Consider the following 23,101-nt stretch of genomic DNA (forward strand, 5'->3'; position numbering starts at 1 on the left):
CCTTTTGGTCGTTAACTTTTAAATGCATCATAATGCAGAAAATACGAGCAGAGTTCTCGGCATGAAAGACCTGCGGCTAGCAGATCAATGTGCTACTTCTTTTCTCTCAGATACGGTAGGAAGTTAAATGAAATGCAATGTGGAGGATGTTAACTGAGACAAGATGATTGACAGGCCAGTTTACAGTGACAGTGTGCATGTATCTATGCGACAGAGCATCTGTTAAAGACGCAGTTGTGTGACCTGACAGTATGTCCCAAAGCTTGCCTACTCTTCTACTACACACTCAAAAGTGTGTACTTTTTCTTCACCAAAAGAGTACATACTTTAAGGGCGTAGTATAAGTAGGTACATTGAGACGCAGCATACGAGTTGTCTGTGCTGTTGCGCTCATTTGTTTTGATTTCTCCACGAGATTCTCTCACACACACACACACCGGCTGCGAGAGCTTCAACATGTGCTACCTTGTTACTGTCAATACATTATTAATTATGATTATGAATGTAATAAAATCAGAATCATTCTCGCAGAAATTGCACTTCACAATTTCTTTCTGACTTTACAAAATTAACATCATCTGCTCTTAGTTTTACTCTAGGTGTCCAAACATCTGGCATTACGGCTATTTTGCACTGACCGGAGGCGATTACCAAAATGTTCTGTGTGTGTATCACACCAATGTACATATTTTGCAACAGCAAATTAAAAAGTTATTTTTTATAAATTATGAAGGCGCTATATTCAAAGTAAACTGGTAATATATTTATTCAAAACCATCTAAAAAATGTAATGCCTGTAGAGATAAATTTAATGACTTTTAATGCTATTTAAGGCCTTAATTTTTCGCAAAATCCACTTAATGACTTTTAATGCCCCGCGGAAACCCTGTTTCAAAGTTGTTTTTTTTGTTTGTTTACTGTACATACAGTAAAGTAAATATTTTTCCAAGAAATGTATTTTATGTACTTGTATAAAATGAGGTACTGTCAATGTAACCTCTATTAAGTCACTCTTGAGTACTACAAGTTTTACAATGTGTTTGATTAAACGTTAAAAGTTATTGTAATTACAATAATTTTGACGTTTTAAACCAGTTGGTGGAATTTTCAGACGGTCCCTTAAGCATCGGGTATTGCGTGATACTGCGTCAAAGCTTCTCGGGTATACATTTGCAGCGAAAATAAACGTAGGAATTCTGAATAATTTTTTTTTAATGTCGATATACAATGGTTGCATATTGTTAAAACTAATCGTGGTATTTATCTTTGTAGGAATGCCGACTCTATTGAACAGTGGCAAGGGAAAGCGATGTCCGACGAATATCGAACCTAAACATTTACGGCGCTAAAACACGATTGTCATCAAAGCATGCCCACATTTAGTTTAATGCACATACAAGATCTAATGCTGTCTATTCGCTTTATTTAAGAGCTTCGGCAGCTAACGTTACATGTTTGCACGCCAAGCTGAAATGGTCATTACTTACTAGTTTAATCGCAACAATCTCGGAATAATTGCCCAAAATGTGTTTATATCGACACAAACCTCCACTTTTAGACTATAGTTTAAGATGTACTGGTTGTTCATACCATTGTTCTCCTCGTTGCGCGACGCTGCAGTGTTTATCATCCCTTTTGATCAATCTAAAGCATCTTTGCTAAATAAAATTATTAATTTCTATAATCCCCCCCCTCAAAAAATTTATACTGACTCCAAGCTTTTGAATGATTTAGTGTATAATGTTACAAAAGCTTTTTATTTCAGATAAATGCTGATCTTTGGATCTTTCTATTCATCAAAGAATCCTGAAAAATTGCACTCAACTGCTTTAAATATATATAATATATTATAATAATAATCAGAAATGTTTCTTGAGCAGCAAATCAGCATATTAGAATGATTTCTGATTGCACTCAACTGCTTTAAATATATATAATATATAATAATAATAATAATAAATGTTTCTTGAGCAGCAAATCAGCATATTAGAATGATTTCTGAAGGATCATGTGACACTGAAGACTGGAATGACTGCTGAAAATACAGCTTTGATCACAGGAATAAATTAAACTTTAAAATACATTCAAATAGAAAACAGTTGTTTTAAATAGTAAAACTATTTCACAATATTACTGTTTTTGCTGTATTTTGGATCAAATAAATGCAGGCTTGGTGAGCGGAAGAGACTTCTTTAAAAAACATAAAAATCTTACTGTTTAAAAGACTTTTGACTGGTAGTGTATATGTTTTGTCAAACTTTACATTTAATTATTTTTGTAAAATAATAAATATAAAAATATAAAAATATCCAATGAAACAATGGATGTCTTTTTTATTCATCTTTAAGTATGTAGAGGATCTGGATACATTTCATATCAAGTTGTGATGAACAAGGTCTGAAGGTCAATGTCATGTTACTTACAGTGGTGTGAAAAAGTGTTGGCCCCCTTCCTGATTTCTTATTTTTTTGCATGTTTGTCACACTTTAATGTTTCAGATCATCAAACAAATTTAAATAACTGTTTTTGCTGTATTTTGGATCAAATAAATGCAGGCTTGGTGAGCGGAAAAGACTTCTTTAAAAAACATAAAAATCTTACTGTTTAAAAGACTTTTGACTGGTAGTGTATATGTTTTGTCAAACTTTACATTGAATTATTTTTGTAAAATAATAAATATAAAAATATCCAATGAAACAACGGATGTCTTTTTTATTCATCTTTAAGTATGTAGAGGATCTGGATCCATTTCATATCAAGTTGTGATGAACAAGGTCTGAAGGTCAATGTCATGTTACTTACAGTGGTGTGAAAAAGTGTTGGCCCCCTTCCTGATTTCTTATTTTTTTGCATGTTTGTCACACTTTAATGTTTCAGATCATCAAACAAATTTAAATATTAGTCAAAGATAACACAAGTGAACGCAATGCAGTTTTTAAATGAAGGTTTTTATTATTAAGGGGAAACAAAATCCAAAACTACATTGCCCTGTGTGAAGAAGTGTTTGCCCCCTGTTAAAACTGTGGTTTATCACACCCGAGTTCAATTTCTCTAGCCACACATCTATCAATGCAAGCTATCTTTATTCAGCCTATGTGTGTGTTGCCTACTGCATATGGAAAACTGTTGATTCTGTCATTCAAATGTTAACACTTTATGATAAGTGGAACACATCTTTAGAAAATTAAATGACAATTATACAATACCAACTTGTCCCCTTTAAATTTGATACGTTGTAATTTAGCCTTGGGTAGGTCAAAATCGATCATAATAAATGTGAAATTATCTCATTACATAAATGAACAAGGTAAGGTTTAAAAGTTTTGATGAACAATTAGCCTACTTTAATCAATGCAAGCTTTTTATAGGCTGTTGTGATGACGAAATCAGTCCAGACATATTAAATATAGTGTAGCATGTTCAAGCATGTTGTGTTATAGATAACAATGTGCTTAATGTTAGTGTTGCACTGTATTCATTTTTGTGTTGCGAACTGTTATTGGATGTTCGAGTTGGATGTGAAAAGAGGCTATGCCCCTGTGTGTGTGTAAGGGGAAAGAGAGAGAAGGAGGGGGGAAAAGAGTGCCTCGCTGGTTAGAAGTCAGGGTGTGTACGGCGTGGGTTGTGGCCCACAACAGCCCAAATAAACACCCCTTGTACATCAAAACGCCTCGTCCTTGTCTGAGAACGCTACAACATATTAGATTTAAGTTGTGCCATTTTAGCCTAGACATCCTATACAAAAATAAGAAAACGTGTATTAGTAAAACGAAGGACAACATTATTTTATTTAGATCCTCTAAACTTCCATAAATTGATTTGACATACTTCCGGGTTTCCCCGTACTGGGATGGGGAGTATTTGATATGGGCGTGGCTTCCGAAGGCACACTCGGACGTGGGCGGGGCTGTATCGGGGATGGGCGTGACATATGATGTCAAACGGGGATGTGGGCGGGGTTGGATGTCCACCGCAGGCTGCAGCGAGCCCTACTTGTTCAGTCCTGCGGATATTACCTAACCATCCTCCCTAGAGTCGCGCAGGCACGCGGATTGCTTCAAACCCCAGTGAGCTGATTACACAGAGCTCGCTTTTGGGCCTCATAGGCATCAGCTGACTGAGAATACGACTGTGATGCTGTCTAGGTAGCCAGCTTACTACTAGGAATTGAAACATAGGCGGAGAGGATTCAGGCGATCCCATGCTGTCTTCGTTGGAGATGGCTTTGAATGTTTTCCAAATCGTTTGCTTAATCGTGCATTTGAATGACAAAAAAGGAATGAAAAATAAAACACTTGTATAGATACCGCAGGTTGTCGATTACAGACGGTAGGTTTTTACCCTATATAATTGCCATGACAACCATTTTCCGCAGTTTTGTTGCTGCAGAGTTGTTTTTACTTTGAAATCACAATAAAATAAAGTTGTGATCAAGTTGCTTTCATATTCGATCTAATTTTTATATAGAATATTTTACGATTTCTGTAGAAACTGTTTGGAAACGCTTTTTGTTGTCAACGGATTAAAAAAAGAAAAAGATGTCTGAGGAAATTGGTTCCCACTGTTTTTGACCAATGAATTTGCATGCAATTTTTAGTAACCTTTGCGGTCAGTTCTGCATGCATTTATTATCATAACAGCAATAACTTGACATAAAAAATTTAACAACCGTGGCATACAAAAGCCAGCTTCAATATTTCTATTAAAATTGACTATTATGTAAATAAACACCAGAAGTCATTAGATCTAATGTCAAATGAAGAGTTACTCATTCCTCAGTGATTCTGGTAATTTACTATACAATACAGAGTATTTCAGGTACACCGCAGAGGATGATTTAAAAACTGCTGCTGCCCAACAATAGGATATTTCAGAGCATAAATCAAATCTCATCATGTGGCCCTACAATTAACCTTTACAGTACAATTGTTGTACTGCACCGAGACTAAAAGAAAAATAATAATAAAACAAACACAGTATTGGTCCACAGCTCCATCATTATTTAGTGCTGAAATACAGCTTACAGAAGCAATAGTATGTAACTAAGTGCCCATGAAATAGCTTCTGTGTCTGCTACATTACAGGAATTATTAGATGCAGTTTAGTGGTACTTCTGGGTGCTGTATTCATTCCATCCGGATCTTTGAAGTCTATATTCCCTCTCAATTCATGTCCTGATCACCCACACTCTGACGCAGGTACTCCTCATAGAGATGTTTCTGCATAAACAAACAAGGGAGTTATTAGCAGAGTCCATCATCACTGTAGCTGTCGTTAGATGCGTCAACAACACAAATGCACACTATACCTTTTTGGTCTTCACTACCTCCTGGACATACTCCAGTTTTTGTTGAAGCTGTCTCTTTTGTTTCCCAGAGAGTGTTGGTTTGGTCCTAAAAGTGGAATTATAGAGAAAAAGAACACACGAGATGTTTAGCAAAATGCTGAAGCTGGTCTTTTCCACACAATGAAAGTATATGGCATAAAGGGGCATAAATTAATCACTAATCTTCCCCTCTGCTGCAGGCAAGTAAATAAACAAACAAATAGTTCATAAAACTTATGCAAAAATATTCTCTAACCTTCCTTTCTGCTGTAGGTAATTAAATATTAGATTTTTTTCTTCTTTTCCTTCACAAACTGCACTAATCTTCCCCTCTGCTGCAGGAAATAAGTAAATCTATCAAATAAAAATAGCTAGAAGTAAACTTGAAAAAAAAAAATTTAATTCACAAAATCATTCACTAATCTTTCCTTCTGCTACAGGTCTAAAAACAAACAAACACCGATTTAGAAATAATATTTATATCATAAATAGTCCATAGAACTTGAAATACATTCTAAGACTTCTGAATTAAAAAAAAATTGCTCTCCTAGGTTTTTCCCCCCCACAAAACTATTAACTAATCTTTCCCTCTACTGCAGGTCTAAAATAATAATAATAATAATAATAATAAAAACAACAGTGTTGTTTTTGAGTGTGAACATTATAGTAAATATTTTCTTTTAGTGCTCACCAGAAAAAAAGCCAAGCTTTAGAATGATGTTGAGTAAATGACAATTTTCATTTCTGCCTGATAAAGAAACAACTACTAGACACGTGAAGTTTATAATCTGTTTTTTCACCTGAAAGAGAAGCGAGCAAGTAGGATTAAGACAAAGGACAACAGCACCAGTCCAGCACAACTATACAGCTGCACCTCCCCTGACAAGGATTCAAACGCCTTCACTGCAGGAACCTGAACACACAAACCAACACTTACATCAGTATCTACAGTGAATCCCACACACACACCTCCACATGAATGCATATACATACTAACCACATATAGTGTGAGTGCCTCTATGCCACTATCACCCAGTATGAGCACCAGCAAATCTTTGGAAAGGCTGCCAAGCACCAGGGTGACGAGCAGCAGCAGGGGCACAGTGAAACCCAGCATGCCCAACAAACAGCCCTTGAAACGTGATCGACGGTTCTCTATACTGCACTGCCTATAGAGAGTTTAACACACAGTGGCAACTGTAATATTAGACATTACAATCTAATGAACATTGGCGTTTCCCTATACAGTATGTATGAATACAATATAAGGATGTACTACCTGTCATTATGAAGTGTCTCAGTGATGGCCTCAGTGATGAGCTTGCAGTCCTTCTCCAGTGAGTTAAGTGTGTTCTGCACAGTCTGGTTAATGGTCTTCTCTATAGTCCGACACACCTCTTCAATCTGATTGACACATCGACTGGGCTGATGGTGGAGACAGTGAGGAAAGATACTTCAGTATTCTTTACTTACCAAGTAAGAAAGTTGTTGTCACATTTGCAATGAGGAACTGAAAAATTGTGGTTGCACCTTATTAGGGTTGGGAACATAGATGGTGGGCATGTCGAAGCCACACTTGTTGAGTCCTGGACGCTTGCAAAGCTCCTGCACAATCTGCATCATAACTCTCTGAAATAACCAATAATAAAGCAATTGGACATGTAATTATTAAGCAGTCAAACAAAGACAATTTGCCTTTAAAGAACTTGTCCTTTACAGTCCCTTGAAACACACACTACTGTTAAAATGCTTGGAATCAGTTTAATACTGACAATTAAAGGGGTCATATGATGCGATTTCAATTTCCCTTTCTCTTTGGAGTGTTACAAGCTCTAGGTGCATAAAGAAGATCTGTAAAGTTGCAAAGACTGAAGTCTTAAATCCAAAGAGATATTCTTTATAAAAGTTAAGTCAACCACACCCTCCTAAAACGCCTCGTTTAAACACGCCCCCACATGTCTACCTCACTATGTAGGAAGATTTGCATAACACCACCCAAATGTTCACGCAAAGAAAGAAGGCGTAAATTTATTCTCACTGTAGTATTGTTGCCGCCAGTGTTGCCAGATTAGGCGGGTGGACAAAATTTGGGCTGGTTTGTGGTCAGTTTGGCTGTTTTCAAACATATAAATTGCATAGGCTAATTGTTTAACAAACAAGCTCAAGTATGCATGTACTGCATCCAATCAGTCATCACAACGTTACTAAACACAGACACACACACACTGCAGAGGCGCTAGTGCTCATGTAAACATCAATAGCGGCACTTTTCATTCATGAGTGACAAGTTTTTAGCATGATAATTTATAACGTATCTGATTTTGAATGTAGTATGACTGTATTTTCAAGTAATCACAATGCCTAAATATAAGTTAAAGAGTGGGAGAGTGACTCAACTCTCAAAACATGAATTATTGTGGAGTGAGATGACACAAAGGCTCTATCACTGCAACTCCAAAATCAGAGCACATTTGAATTATTCAAAACCGAAACGAATTATGTCGGTTTATACGATCCTGTTTTTTATCTTTTAAACGGTCCAGATTGATAAATCCTTAAAAACTGCTAGACTTGATTAGCTTTGGCTGTGCAAAGCTCTGTATTATGTTCTACAATATGAACTTAAGATCTTGCCTCGAGGCTTCCTCTGGTTCTGTGTAAAATTATAGAGCGACACGAAGGTACGTGCATTAGCCTGTTGTTGTTGTTTTGTTTTTTTTATTGTCAGATTATAATTCAGTATGTATCAATGAATGACACAGTTTGGACTGTCATGGTATGTGCATGAATGAGGCTATTTGCCCCAATTCGAAATTGATCTAACGTTATATTTATATTATTTTGTCGTCATCATTTTGTTTAAAGGAGTTAAAAATGGCCCTTATCCACCTTGATTTACATGATTTTCTATCACATTATTTTGACAGTTAAAGTTTTGGGCAGGTTTTTGTGAGCTTTTGGGATGGAAATCGTCCATCCAATCTGGCAACACTGGTTGCCGCCACCGCCATGTCGTGGAGACGCTGTGCGTTTCGTTGTGAAAGCGAAAACTACTTTGTTTTGCCTTCCAAAAAAGGACATGACTAGAAATCAGTGGTTAAGTTGCATTTACAACACTGTTCCAGAACACTTCAACCCAAATATTCAGATGTATGCAGCACATTTTATGGAGGACTGTTTCCTGAACCAGTAGCCTACAATGCATCTCTGCTCAAAGGCTGTTTCTATAAAGTGGGGTAGTTCCAACTTTGCAAGGACAGTCTGGCGCTTCTGACTCACAGCCTGTAAGTACGTTTTTTATATTTAAAGAATTTGCCACTGACGATTAAAACGCGAGTTGAGCAGAGTAGTGCTTGTTTGTCTTTTCTCCGATCACAAATGCAGACATGGTTTTAGGTTTATGCGGCGCGATGCAGTGCAAAGCGTAAAAAGACAGTATAAGTCATTATAATCAGTAATTATGTCCCCACTGGATGCAACAAATGCCTCGTTTGTAATGGGTTTTATTGGTGTTGTCTCATCGTGCCGGGAGACGGTGTTCTGACGATTTGTGCTACCCTGTCAGATTTTGCTACCTCCAATTAAAACGGATTAGGGATGCAACGATTTTAGATTTTGTTGGCACGATTATAGTCTGAGGAATAATCACAGTTATACGATTATTATGCATTTATTCATTTCACAACATTACTAATGTATAAAAATCACATGAACACTCTTTAGATATTAAAGTGTTCTTTTTTTTTTTTGCTGGCTTTTGAAACAGAAATAACACAGTAACCAACAATACAGCACAAAATAATAATAAACAAAACCCTTCCACTGGAATTAAAAAAGGTGACCTCTGCTCTGTAAACATCCATGACAGTATTTCTCTTTTGAAAATAACAAATGGAAATAGATCACAAAAGTATTTAATGTTTTCAGTTTGTACATTCTTTACATTTCTTTTGGACCTGGGGTAGAGAATTTGGAAACATGGTGAAAAAAAAAATCTTATGAATAATACTGCTGCGCACGTGTACAAACATTCAGGAGGAAACCATTCTTGAGAATGCTGCCCCGTGACTTTTATTAATAAAATGGATTAAATAGCCTACTAGAGAGGCGCAGGTAGGCAACTCTCTCAATTCAATTTTCAATTTAAGAGTGCTTTATTGGCATGACAAAAATTATACATTTGTATTGCCAAAGCAATTGCAGCTGGACTGCTTACAAATAGTACACGTATTAACAGAAAGAAAAATAATAATAGTAATGATATTAATACGGTGTGAGGCTTTATTAACATGTACACCTACCCCAACCCTAAACCTACCCCTTACAGTGGGATAAATAGAGTGTTGGTAGCATAATCTGATAGGTAGCATTATTTGTCAGAACACCGGCATCACAGTATGGTAAGGGGCGTAACATTTCCGTCACACGCTTGAGGTATTCAGCCAATCACAACGCACTGGATAGCTGGCCAATCACAGCACACCTCGCTTTTCAGACAGCTGAGCTTTGTAAAAATTGACGAGTTTTAGAAAGGCGGGGCATAGAGGAGCAACAATAAATGTACATTATGTGGAAAATAATGTATTTTTTTAACCTTAAACCGCATAAACGCATTGCATTAGACCAAATACACAACATACTGTTCTTTTTAGCAGTGTCACATGAAATAAATTAATACTTAAGCAATGACACAATAAATTGATCAAAACCGTCAGTATAGCGAGTTACAAATGTTACAAAAGATTTCTTTAAAAAAATATGAATCAGCAAATACAGCTCAAAATCACAGTAATTAGGCTTGCCGCGATAGACAGTGCTGACGGTGATACCGGTGTTAAGCCGCAACACCGACCCCCACCATTGTTTTGATTTTTTATAGTAATAAATTTAGTTCAGTAAAAGAACAGACACTACAATTAAAAACTGAACGCGGCTGCTCAGTGCAGCGTGCCGAACGACAGTCGCATCACACAGATCAGATTTCATTTCTCCAGTGAGGAGAGTGAGTCGAGCTGACTGTCAAGAAGAGTGGGATGTGACAGACAAGACGATCTCGGATGATTTAGTTTAGAAACGAGATGCAAAAGCGCCTGTTTGGCAATATTTTGGATTTTGAAAAGCCTGTTGACTTTTGCCATTTATCTAAGGTGATTCTGGAATTTTTTTTAAACATTCGTTTCTTATTTAATTGGTTCCACATTATTTGCCAATTTTTACTTTAAACTTTGTGCCATTTATTTTATTTGACATTAATTTTGCTAATAAACGTTCTACATTTCTTATTTATTTGGTTATATATTATACATGTTTACTTATTTCCAGTTTTGTATACCTATTAAACTTTATGCAAGTTATTTGTAATTTTATATTAGGCATAGCCTGCCCTATAGCATGGTGTATTTTTATTTGTTTTGTTAATAAAAGTTCCATGTTTTATATATATGCTAAAGTGAGTTTGACGCTGCATTTTGTTGTTGCATTCAAGCAATTGACGCCGAACTGCCGTTAATTCAGAAGTGAAAGTAAAATGCGCACGGCGCTTTTAAGCTATTTAAAAGTGAAGGAAGGCGAGGAAAAGAGGGAACGCCCCGCGCCCACGGTGATACCGGTATTACCGGTGTTGTCACATGTCGATTAACTGGTGGGAAAATTTCCTCACCGTCACAACCCTAACAGGAATACACTGATTTTTAAAGATATTGATATTTAATATTCTAACATTTTTAAATAAAGTTATAATATGTAATAACTTCGCAATGTTACTGTTTTTACTGCATTATTGATCAAACATCAAAATAAGATTTAGAACGGTGAACATAAGCATGTATAAGAGCATCTTACTTGTCGATCAGACTCTCCTCCAGCCTCATCCGCTTTACTGAGATAAAAACGGAGACGGTCCCCTTGCTTCTCATTAAGTTTCTCTACAATGTTGAGTGTGCGCTTGCATAAAGCCTGTCCCATTGGGTCAAAGAAGACCAGGATCAGATCACAGAGCTCACCTGGTGTAGACAGACAGAATCAGAATACAGGGACACTTATTAGGATCATAAACAGACATTTATAATAGTAAATTTAGACTTAAAATCAACATTACAACAATGCCAACTCCGGAACATACAAAACACTTCAAGACAAACACACACCGAGCCACAGAATAGCTTGGTCCACATCAAAGGGGTACTTCATATCCCCATCCACCAGACCAGGAGTGTCAACAAAGGTCACCAAACTGAAACGTTTCTGTCGTGAAGTACAAATCTCAGTGCCGAGGTATTCTGACAGCCCTGAAATTGAGAGAAAGTTACGCTTTAGACACCGCTTCAATAAGCTTGTAGCTTTTTTTTAAGTGCAATTCATCAACAAACCTTTAAATTCCTGCAGTGGTTTGAAATGGGGATAGAGATGGAGCGTTGCATTTCCCTAAAACCAAGACAACAGTTGTTATACAATAAGAAGTGAAAGATGTTGATCATCAGTGATGCCAATTTCATACCCAAACCATGTCACACAAAACTTTAATGTGACATGCATGGGGTCATATTTACCGTGAGCGATTCCCTCTTTCGCCCACTTGTAACAAAGCTGAAGCCCTGTGTCTCTATAGCGACCCCTGTTCTTTGGATATGCTCCTCCACATACCTGCAAAGCAATAAACGCACGGGTTACTGTTTGAACTCCAACTGTTCTCACATTCTCAGTCTAGCACAAACAGCAATCTGAGTGCATGCTTGTAGTGTCCGTTTTCATGCCTGTATATCAGCATACCAATTGATAAAGCTGCTCTTTCCAGCTGAGTGGTTCCCCATCAACATCACAGTTATCTTTTTCCGGGGAGGCAGCAAGGTCACCCCAACAGTCTGAGCGATTGTTATTAGTCCTACAGGACAAAGGAAAGAGTCGTTAGACAAACTAGACTGGAAAGAACGTGTCAGGGGTGAGTAGGTTTCAGGTTCAGTAACAGAACATCATTTTTGTGTGAACTATCCTTTAACATCACCCACTGAGTGACAATCACGGCACAAGAAATCTTTATACAATTTAAACGTGATGCACTAAAAACTTTTTTTTTAACTTTTTATATATCTATATATATATATATCTATATATATACTTTTATTTCGTATCACTTGGAGTACAAAGTAACGGATTAAACGGTAAATCTAATGATTGCAGTTATGAAAGCAAACAAGTGAACTGCTTTTCGCCCTCTGAAGTGCAACTTACTTCACATACCAACCGGCATTTTAGCTCACCGGCTACCGTTAGCACCTCCTAACCACGCCTAGAGACAAATCTAATGCCTTACTAAACCAAGCAAATCAATGAGAATGTAACTCAATCCTTTCTAAAGGGAACGGTTTCTTACCGCTATCCTGATCGATGTACATCTGGTGGCAGTCCCGTAAGATGCGCTCGCCGCAGGACACACTGCCAGATATTGAGTCGGCATTTGCAGCACTCTTGCTTTTGATTTTCCCGGACATCATGATGTAAAATTACGGGCTGTAATAAAGCAGCTTATGTTTTATTACCTACAAAGTAAAATCCACAGGTAAAATAGTTTGAAACGAATGAAATGAAACAGAAAATGAGTTACATCTAAAATGAAGTTCAAATCGCCCCGGTCTGTTGGGTAACGCTGGCCACGTCACCGATGTGCGCAAAGAGTTGTGGGAGTTGTAGTCTTTATTATTGCGTTCACTCGAAGTGGTTCTGATAATTAAGGCAGAAAGGCGGTTTCTTGTTTCCGCCTAGTTTATTTATAAACAACGTCGTCTGTAGAGCATTATATAACCATTAATGATTAATCATTTCGGAGTTATGCCCTTTGCACTCGTGAAAAGCGCCATTAATTTATTTGAGATTTTTTTCGCGCTCTTGCAGGATTCTAAAAATACTAAATTTGTTATCTAAAAAAATATATATATAATGAAATATGTAAATGATCCTTGTTTAGTATTGTACCGTGTACTTTGTTTATAATGTATCATTTTTAACATAAAAGAATATTAGAAAGTACACAACTTCCCAACCAAATTTCAAAGATATATAAAAAAAACAAAAACAAACAGTAGTTTTCATTTACCCCATACTTTAATGTAAAGAATTCACAGAAAGTTAAAGCAAAGGCTGAAGGCTTCAGTTCCAGCCATTATCCTTAATCATGTGAGATAATTCAATAATAAACTTCCCCTCCTTATACTTCTGACTTAACTCAAATGCCTGCTCCTGTAGAGGAAAGGAGAAAGAGGGGGGAAAAAAGTTATCAGACTGCAGGTTAATGAAATAAATAAAGCCATTTTGGGGAGAAAAAAAAAAAAAAGTGTGTCCTACTACATTTCTTATTAAAACAAAGCATGCTTACATATTTCCAGCCCAGTGTGGTGTGGCAATTCTCGCAGTAAATATCAGCCACAGCATGAAGACCGGTCAGCAGCAGCCTTTCTTCTGCTGGGCCACAACCCACATTCACCCTGAAATCACAAAATGACAGTTAAACCAACTATTTCTTCCATCACAATGTGATTCAAGCTCTGAGATTTTTTACCAGAAGTGATACTCACACAGAATTGAACAGGTAGGCACGGCCCTGACTGCCTTGAAACGACTGAAAATAGACAGACACGTGAGTCTTTAATGCAAACAGCATCACAATTCACAAATATAACTCACCTTAGAAATTAGGTCATCATGGTTGGCCAGGTGTGCACGGCAGTGGACGCAGCTGTAGCGGCGGTGACAGGAGTCCAGATAGGCCTGGAAAGTTTTGGCCTTGGTCTGCTTCACCATGTCTTTGAAGACACACAAAAACAGTGTCAAGATCATATCTGCAAGGATAACAAATTGCTACAAAGCAGCTTTGACAGCCAAAACAGCTTCTGGCGGGATTGCCAAATGCGTAGTTAGAAAGCATGGCATTGACATCATCAGCCAATAACATTGTGATTTTCAAAGCAGACTAAATGCTTTGAGATTTTATGCATGATGGACGTGGCATTTACAGCAATCTTTTAAATTGTGTATTTGAAAAGCATTTTAATATCGCTGCAAATCTTGCACCCGGTTTCAGATATATAGCAGGAAAAAAGGAAACATCCACATGACCTACTTTGCTTGGCTGCCCACACTGTAGTTACCCCATATATGGCATGCCAGGCACGAGGGTAAACAGTGGTGAAAGGTATTAATAACTATGGCATGCTGTAATAAATACAGCTTTATTTATATTATTGGGTTATAAAATATTTCAAAAGTTAGCCTACTAAATTTCCGCAGACACACTCACGATTCTAGTTTCTGTTCTTATGGACTACAACGTTCCAGCACGGCCCACAATGCAGCTGGAAAATCGTGAACGAATCGTTCATATGAGTCGGGTGCTTTCAACGATTCAGTTGAACAGGATTTGACTGATGGGGCAAAATTAAAATACATAATTAGCAGAATAGTAAATAAATTTTTATTTACCTAGTTTATTTCTCTATGTTAATTTTATCAACAAAGAACTTTCAGACAAACGTTTTCGGCCAAGATATGCAAATTACTTTTAGTATTATTTAATGTAAAATTAAATTATACTTAGGTTTTTTTATATTTACTTTTTTATGCCTTATGTAGGCCAAATAAATGAATAAATACATTACAAGCGAAAAGTCAGGTTGTCAGGGACCAGTGCAATAACGACACAGCTCAAAATTACCGCCGAATCGTTTTTGAAATGAACTGTTCGAAAGAACCGATTCGCGGAATTTGTTCATTTCCCCCTTCACTACTAGAATATTGCACTGACGAACGCGGCTATTTGCACGTATATGCCAGTCGCGTAAATTAACGTTTCGACTTAACACCCTCTACATATACAAGTAACAATTGCACCATAGTGTACAAGCTCTAAAGCCAAGAGTAGAGCCGTTTCTCATTAGAACTGCTTCTAGCCTCCTCGCCCCATTTGACATGCTAATAATGAAACTGCTCTCACCTAAATATGAACGATTTCTTCAAGACAAACGCTGGTCGCAGTATTGTCGCCAGAAGAGAAGCGTGCTCAACTCAACGGCATGAAGCCTGAGCATTCAGTAGTCAAGCGCACTCAACCAAACGAACGTGCGGCACGCTTCTGCGCTTTTTCTACAGTTCCCTCCTTTGTGTCCCTCCCGTCGACCTGCTCTAATGCGCAAACCGTGTGATGTCAACCGAAAGCATCCTAAATTCCTAAATTCACGCAAGCCGCCGTGCTCAATATGTCGCGACCGAATATAATCCGCAGATTTGTTTACTTTATTTTCTGAGGAAGTTTCTTATACGTCATGTGGCGCAAAACAAACAGTCACTGACCAATCAGAATCCAGACAGAGACGTCTGGAATATAGGTCAGCCAATCAGAGGCGCTCTTCCCGTGCGTTTGACAGTCTATGGGGTTGAAGACACCTGAATTTACAGTTGCGTTAAAAACATAGACTGTATAAAAACAGGTTAAAACGTTTCAGCTAGGACAAGGCAATTCAGGCTTTGATCCCCTGTTGGGTACAGCTGATGGACTTTGCACGGCCTCTCAAAGAAGTTGGATAGTGTTTGTTTGCAAACATAGGTAGGGAGGCGCTAAACTGACACCGACTGACTGAAAACCACAATAAACAATCAACATGGTGGGATAATAATGTTGCGAGCGAAGAAAGCAGTCCACTTAGAATATATGAGTTCCATTTATTTTTTATGTGTTTTCATACTTATGAAATGTCCCATGAAGAATGCCATAAACCGTTTCATGTAAATACTGCCAGTGCTGATAAGCTAATAATGGCATTGATATAAACTTGGCTGTATGTTTAAAGGCAAACAGCATTTGGACAGTCTGTGTGTGTTTGACTAGACAAGAGTGAAGCACATTGTGTATTTGTGTTTGATCAGGTGTCTTGTGTGTGTCTTCTAATATAGTTTGATAACAGCGTGGGATAATCAGTCATGACTCCTGTTGCTCCTGCAGCAAACGCAGCCTCAATATCCTGTTCCTCATTACACACAAAGAGATGAATCTAAAGAGAGAAAGAGGGAGGAAGAACATTTCTTTTTCATAATTTTGAAGCATGTATGAACACACACAACCTGAGACCAGTTTCTCACTGAAAATTCAAGTTACTCAATATGCTGTTTCGTAAAGGAAGTTCACTCAAAAATGAAAATTCACTGAACATTTGCTCACTCTCAGGCCATCCAAGATGTAGATGTAGTTTGTTTGTTCATCGGAACAGATCTGGAGAAATTTAGCATTACATCACTTCCTCACCAATGAATCCTCTGCAGTGAATGGGTGCCGTCAGAGTCCAAACAGCTGATAAAAACATCACAATAATCCACACGATTCCAGTCCATCATTTAAAGTTTTGTGAATTGAAAAGTTGCGTGTTTATAAGAAACAAATCCATCAATAAGGTGTTTTACTTAGTCTCTGGCCAAAATACAAGGCCATAGTCCATAACAATGTTTCCTCCAGTGAAAATATCCATCCTGTTGTCCTCTCACAAACATATTTGTTTAGTTTTTTTGTAAACAGTGCTTGATCTGTGTTTATTTCTCTCCTGATTTAGAACAGATTAGTTTTTCACTGGAGAAAGCAATATTATGGATAGATTATGGATATGGAAGACTCAAAATTTAGCTAGAAGCAACGTCTTGAACTTAAAAACATCTAAATTATGGATTTGTTTCTTACAAACCCACAGCTTTTTGGTTCACAAGATGTTATTTGATGGACTGGAGCTTTGAGATTGCTTGTGGATTATTGTGATGTTTTTATCAGCTATTTGGACGCTCATTCTGACGGCACCCATTCACTGCAGAGGATCCATTGGTGAGTAAGTGATGTACTGCTGATTTCTCAGATTTTGTTCGGATGAAAAAAAAAAAATTATTTTGGATGACCTGAGGGTGAGTACATTTTCAGCAAATGTAATTTTTGGGTGAACTATTCCTTTAATAACACAAAAAACATGATATAGCATGGCCACACACCTGAATTCCTCTGTCTCTAAGGTGCTTGAACATCCCTTTTCTCAATGTTAGTCTGACAGAGAAACATTTAAAACACAAAAAAAACATTTCAATCAAAGGAGAAAAGGTTAATTAAAAGGATAGTCTGATACTACTACTAAGACAAGTTACCTTTCTATTAAGAAGATGACCAGTCTTCTTCTCAGAATCCACATTTCAGGTATGTATTCTCTGTAGGAAAGAGATTAGTGAAAATGCATCTGTGTGATTGCCATGCACAGAACATAGTATGGAAATATTTGGTGTATACAGACCTGTTAATGATTTGTGGCAAGTAGAACTGCAGGAAACTCTCTCCGAGTGGAACGAATGGCAGAAGACCAGTGTAGTAGAGCAGGAGCAGCTTTAAAGCCTGCTTTACAGTGAACATGTAGGGCATGGAGGAGTTCTGCCATTGACAACAAAGGAGACAGAACTAAAGATGTAAGTGACATGTGGCCCATACTTGGAATTAGTGCTCTGCATTTAACCCATCCTAAGTGCACACACACACAGCAGTGAACACACACCCAGAGCAGTGGGCAGCCATTTATGCTGCAGCAACCGGGGAGCAGTTGGGGGTTCGGTGCCTTGCTCAAGGGCACCTCAGTCGTGGTATTGAAGGTGGGAGAGAGTGCTGTACATTCACTCCCCCCACCTACAATCCTTGCCAGTACGAGACTCAAGCCCGCAACCTTTGGGTTACGAGTCCGACTCTCTAACCATTAGGCCACGACTTCCCCCTAAGAAACAGGAAAGTATGTGGGTGATTTATTATTGAAACAAAACAGGTAGAGTGGGACATAAATGCACACGCACTGTTTTGCGACAATTTTCCATGATGGTGGAGTCAACAGAGGCCCAAACTGAGATGGCCCCTCTGTTGTATTTCTTCACAAGATCAGAAATCTGAAAAAGATTATTGAGGATAAAAGAACAAAGACGGAGGCTTAGTAAATTGATGTAGGTAAATATGTTTTATCATTGGGTGTGATGATTGCTCTCTTGCCTTCTCAATCAGCATGCTGTTATTTTCTTTCACTTCAATGTTTACAGCTATGTGTGGAAATTTGTGGAAAACATCTTCTAATAATGCAATGTTTCTATCTGAACCAGTGCTGAAGTGGCCTGCAAAGGGAATTAAAACATGTATAATCATTATGCATTAATAAAGATGTTAATATGTGTTTGCAATTTTACTGGTAAAACCACACACCTGTCTTAAAGGTCACCTCAAGTATTTCTTTATAAGGCGGCAATTCCTGAAAAAAAAAACATTATTAACCAAAACCTGTAGTTTATAAACATTAGCATTCAAAAGTTTTTGGTCTGTAAGATTTTAAAACGTTTTTGAAAGAAGTCTCTTATGTTCACCAAGGCTGCATTTATTTGACCAAAATACTGTGAAACAATAATTACTATTTTAAATAACTGTTTTATTTGTTTATATTTTAAAATGTAATTTATTCCTGTGATTACAAAGCTGAATTTTCAGCATCATTATTCCAGTCTTCAGTGTCTCATGATCCTTCAGAAATCATTCTAATATGCTGACTTGCTGCTCAAAAAACTTTTTTTTGTGAAAACCTTGATTCATTGTTTTCTTTAATGAATAGTAAGTTCAAAAGAACAACATTTATGTGAAATAGAAAACTTTTGTAATGCATTCTTGCTGAATAAAAGTATTATTTTAAATAAATAAATGAATAAATCTGACCCCAAAGTTTTGTGTAGGTCCACATGGAAAGAGCGAATTGAGAATTGTTGGTAATAGAGCAGGCAGAGCTGCACAGTGTATCAGGAGAAAAAGTTAACCTTGACCCCTGACCTCCAGGTTTAAGGAGGAAATGTTGACATCTTGCCCAGTCTGCCGCAGGAGGTTCTCATCATGTGACACAACCACATGACCATCTTTAGTCAAGTGACAGTCAATCTCCAGCATCTCTGTGCCCACTTCAACAGCACTAAAAAGGAAAATAGACATTTCGGACATCGCTACTTTCATGAATGCAGCAAGAACAGTTAGGGTTATGCCGAGTTCACACTGCATGATTTTCAAACTCGTCGGATCGCCGTTGTTTACACACTGCGTGACTATCTGGGGTAGCATTGAGTTGTTGCTGTGTTCACACTGCACGATGGATCGGCGACAGGGGGTTTCACACTGCATGGCTTTACAATAGGAAGAATCGCCGACTATTACCGACAGCTCTGTTCACAGCAAAACACACACGAGAAGTGATAAGGAAAATAACGCGAGAACCGCATCAGACTGGAGTTCTCGAGCGAGACTGGAATTATTAAATATATATATATAGCCCTCAAATTGTCTGTGATCTGATTTCCAGCTACAAGGAGTGTGGACTCGGCATTAATGTTTTCAGTGAATAAATGTCATGTGGTTTCTCATGTATTACTGTAAATGACTTGAAATATAATGAATGAGTGGTATAAACCATTTTAATGATAATTGTATGGTAATTTGTTTTGCCACAGTCCTCATTCACTTTCATTAATTTAAAAAGAGTGGCCTAAGTATTCTTCAAATATTCACCTTTTGTGTTATAAAAATATTCAAATTGAATTAACAACATTAGGGTGAGTATGATAATCTTTGGGAGACCTATTCCCCTAAAATGAATGTGTAAATAAAATTGTGATTAGATGGACTGACCAGTCATATAAATATAAGGTAGGAACTTAAAAGGAGCTGATACTGATCTACTGTTCAGTCTGAAAGACGTAGGCTCTGCACTGATCTGAGACCAGACTCACTGTGTAAAGGCCCCCATAGTGTTCTCAATCCTTTCACCACAGCCTGAGGACAGAAAGCAGGAGGTCAGAAAATGTGGACCGACTCTCATAGACACCCAAACATAAAAATTCCTCAAACAGTTAATCATTCACTAAGTCACATATTAACTAGCTTTATATACAAACCCCATGACGAAAACATTCATACATGCTGTCATAAACACTCAATTATCTAATGCTGTTCATTGACAATTTTATGGAATATTCCCAAGATTTCCCAATATTTATCAACAGATTACAGGAATATGCATTTAATTTAATAAAATAATCTATTGTAAATCAGAAGGTTTATATACATTTCAGTGTAGTATGATAGGTCCTCTATAACTTAAAAAAGACTTTTGCTGTGATGATTTAATATTCTTCTACAGCATCATTACAACTGATTAGGTTTAATGTGACTATTTAAAAAAAAAATGTAAAGGCAAGAATCCCAAGCCCAAGACATGAGCTGGTTATTGACTCAGATCAGATAAGGTACTGTACCTCCCCTGTGAGAGATGTGGGTGCAGTAGAAGGCTGTCTGCTTCTTCTTGTGTAGAATATGAGGGTTCTTCAGAAAGTACAGTGAAGTGAGAGCGTAGCCCCCTACTGCTGGGAGCAGGTAGTACAGGTAGCTTGCCATAATTCCCTATATAAAGGGCTTTGAGAGTAGCAGCTGAAGGCAAAAATTGAAACCCAGTCTTTGAAGAAAAGATTGGATTTTAATATTATGTAATATTTTTTAATTTAACATAAAAATTGTAACATTATACAATAATAACATTAAATAAATTGTGAAACGTATTATATACATATCAAAGGAAATGTGTATCAAAAATATGTATTTTGATTTGTAATATTATGTAATATTTCTGTTAATTTAACATTCAAATTTCAATATTGTACAGTAATGACATTTAATTCATTGTAAAAAGTATTATATATACATACATATAATCTATCCATATAAACACACACACACACACACACACACAAATAAAATAAAAATAAAACATAACTTAAAATATTGGAGTATGTTTTACAAAATTGTTTAATGCAATGTGTTCCTTGATGTTTCTTTATTTGTATTTTTGTGGGGAAAAAAATTGTAATAAATAAAATTGTGGGTATATATGAGAAATCCCCATCTAATAACAAACACCAAAAACATAACAACTTACCAGTACTTCTATTTGTTTCTTCAACTTCTTATTTCAGATATCCTGGAGATATCCAGATTCAGATCCAAGTAGTACCAGCACAGCCACTTCGCCAAGCACCTGTCTTCAGTGCTGATGTCGATATGATTTTCCTTATCTTTTCCTTGCCTTGTGTCTGTCACTGCTCCAGTTTACTACAGGTTCCCTCAGCCACTCCCTTTTCTTCCCTCACTTTGGCTATCACATTACTTAGCAAGAAATGTTGCTTAATGAGCAAAGCATAAGGAGACAGCAATGTAAAGCTTCCTCCCTTTGCTTGATTCCTTCTCATATCAATGCAGCCACACAAGAGAAAGACCTAAACAATGAAACCTTTCTCTCTAGGTGTGCATTCTCAGTCACTCATTGGAAGTTGCACTCTTTGTAACTCCAAATTCCCCCCTCCTTTTTGTGTGACTGTCAATGGGGTATGAATGTTTTGGAATGCAGTTTGTTGAATACATGTGACAAACACAGGTTTGCGCTGTCTGTGAGTTTTCTGAGGCCTTCCAGCACGTATCATTCTGCTTCACTTTACTTGTACTTACTAATAGTGAACATATACAATATATATTCTCACTAGTGCAAATTAGGCGAGATATGTAGGGAGAACCAACAGGATTGGACAGACAGCACAAGGGGCTTTTGTTGTTTGTGGCATTGCAACAGTTGGTAGTAGGTAGCGGAGGACACCAGTTGATGTTTGGCCAGTATTCGTGTGTTCACACATTTCAGTGCTTAACAAAGGCTTACGGTGGGATAAATGCAAACCCACAGAAATGCACACACAACAAATGTACACACTGTTAGTTCTGCCTGTCAGCAGAACATTTTTGTTTTCTATTGTTCTGGTTTTGTATAGAATTGCCGAGAGACTGTTATTGAACAAACGAAGGGTGGCAGAGACAGATGTGAAGTGAGGCTGAGAGAGATACTAATAATCCATACCTAATTTGTGCAGTTGCGGCAAACTGGTTTCATCAAATGCATTGATATATCTGTTTCATGTAACAAAAATTGCAGTGGATCAGTGTATTAGATTACATTTGAGTCACTTCAGTTTTGCGTTTGAACGAGTCGTATTAAACAAGATTGCACCCACACCCACAACCTAAAGCGCTCGATCTGTCTTCACAAGCAGAATGCCTTACCAGAATTCTCAACACATGCTGAAACATGTTGGCGAAGCAGAGTCGTCGTCCAACTGGACAGGCAACTTTTGGCTGATTTCAGAGGAGAGAAAAGGTAAAGGAGTTCCCAGAAAGCAAGGAGTGGAATTTGGAGGAAAATATTAGTCCATTCATTAGCCATATTCATTAATAATTAATAATGCTTTACTTTTCCATGGCTAAGGAAAATTAATTAGATTTTGATTGCCACAATGCCACTCCCTTCACACGAAACAAGATAACAACTCTCATCTTCAAAAACTGGCAATGTTACTGTTAATGTTATAGCAACTGTGTATTGTGAAATTGGCACAAGCCCTCGAGCTACTCACTAGATGGAAGCAAGGCCATAATTATCTTTCATACATATTAATACACTTTAATTAAGAGAAAAGATAATGATTTGTTTTGAGTGCCAATTCAAAAAAATAAAGCGCAAATAAAAATCTAATTATTTTTATCATAAGGGCACAAGCAGAGCAGTTGATTTAAATTTGTCATGTGCACAATTAGGTTTTAAACAAAACATAAAATCTAAAATACCTGTAATGCATTTTATTCAAGAACATGTGAGTTTTTTA

At 37.2% G+C, this 23,101-nt stretch overlaps 4 protein-coding genes and 1 long non-coding RNA gene across 8 annotated transcripts in view; 1 reads left to right on the forward strand and 4 right to left on the reverse strand.

The window, feature by feature from the left end:
- Window positions 1-1,617, reverse strand: part of rabep2 (rabaptin, RAB GTPase binding effector protein 2) — a 23,627-nt gene extending 22,010 nt beyond the window's left edge. The window contains exon 1 of the mRNA XM_016279383.1: window positions 1,591-1,617. The gene's annotated coding sequence lies outside the window, so the exon portion shown is untranslated. The remainder of the gene's footprint in view (window positions 1-1,590) is intronic.
- Window positions 1-13,512, forward strand: part of LOC107590567 (uncharacterized) — a 23,312-nt gene extending 9,800 nt beyond the window's left edge. The window contains exon 3 of the long non-coding RNA XR_001609802.1: window positions 13,435-13,512. This is a non-coding gene — a long non-coding RNA (uncharacterized lncRNA). The remainder of the gene's footprint in view (window positions 1-13,434) is intronic.
- On the reverse strand, window positions 4,611-13,025 carry LOC107590563 (uncharacterized). The gene is made up of 13 exons (XM_016279382.1): window positions 12,927-13,025; window positions 12,696-12,832; window positions 12,095-12,206; window positions 11,875-11,968; window positions 11,695-11,749; window positions 11,473-11,613; window positions 11,168-11,328; window positions 6,857-6,955; window positions 6,606-6,751; window positions 6,324-6,495; window positions 6,127-6,239; window positions 5,309-5,393; window positions 4,611-5,219 (listed from the first exon to the last, which is right to left on the reverse strand). The coding sequence occupies exons 2-13, from the start codon at window positions 12,814-12,816 to the stop codon at window positions 5,163-5,165; spliced, it is 1,356 nt and encodes a 451-aa protein (XP_016134868.1). The 5' UTR covers window positions 12,817-12,832; window positions 12,927-13,025; the 3' UTR covers window positions 4,611-5,162.
- Window positions 13,445-15,792, reverse strand: ypel3 (yippee-like 3). 2 transcript variants are annotated; one of them, XM_016279389.1, is made up of 6 exons: window positions 14,593-14,605; window positions 14,439-14,447; window positions 14,003-14,121; window positions 13,894-13,937; window positions 13,695-13,803; window positions 13,445-13,558 (listed from the first exon to the last, which is right to left on the reverse strand). In XM_016279389.1, exons 3-6 carry the CDS (start codon window positions 14,117-14,119, stop codon window positions 13,469-13,471), a joined length of 360 nt encoding a protein of 119 aa, XP_016134875.1. In that variant the 5' UTR covers window positions 14,120-14,121; window positions 14,439-14,447; window positions 14,593-14,605; the 3' UTR covers window positions 13,445-13,468. The 2 variants fall into 2 exon arrangements, with proteins under 2 accessions (XP_016134875.1, XP_016134874.1); XM_016279388.1 differs by lacking the exons at window positions 14,439-14,447; window positions 14,593-14,605 and adding an exon at window positions 15,309-15,792.
- Window positions 15,793-16,013: 221 nt separating this feature from the next.
- gdpd3a (glycerophosphodiester phosphodiesterase domain containing 3a) lies at window positions 16,014-21,696 on the reverse strand. Of its 3 annotated transcripts, none has more exons than XM_016279386.1 (11): window positions 21,334-21,696; window positions 20,657-20,813; window positions 20,132-20,174; window positions 19,185-19,320; window positions 18,573-18,618; window positions 18,366-18,484; window positions 18,176-18,265; window positions 17,632-17,792; window positions 17,489-17,548; window positions 17,339-17,390; window positions 16,014-16,362 (listed from the first exon to the last, which is right to left on the reverse strand). In XM_016279386.1, the coding sequence occupies exons 2-11, from the start codon at window positions 20,793-20,795 to the stop codon at window positions 16,234-16,236; spliced, it is 975 nt and encodes a 324-aa protein (XP_016134872.1). In that variant the 5' UTR covers window positions 20,796-20,813; window positions 21,334-21,696; the 3' UTR covers window positions 16,014-16,233. The 3 variants fall into 3 exon arrangements, with proteins under 3 accessions (XP_016134872.1, XP_016134873.1, XP_016134871.1); XM_016279387.1 differs by having other exon boundaries at window positions 17,632-17,765; window positions 20,657-20,853; XM_016279385.1 differs by having other exon boundaries at window positions 20,657-20,853.
- Between the last annotated feature and the right edge of the window lie 1,405 nt (window positions 21,697-23,101).

This window comes from Sinocyclocheilus grahami, unplaced genomic scaffold (assembly GCF_001515645.1).
Source record: "Sinocyclocheilus grahami isolate Dianchi unplaced genomic scaffold, SAMN03320097.WGS_v1.1 scaffold130.1, whole genome shotgun sequence".
Classification (NCBI taxonomy): Eukaryota; Metazoa; Chordata; class Actinopteri; order Cypriniformes; family Cyprinidae; genus Sinocyclocheilus; species Sinocyclocheilus grahami.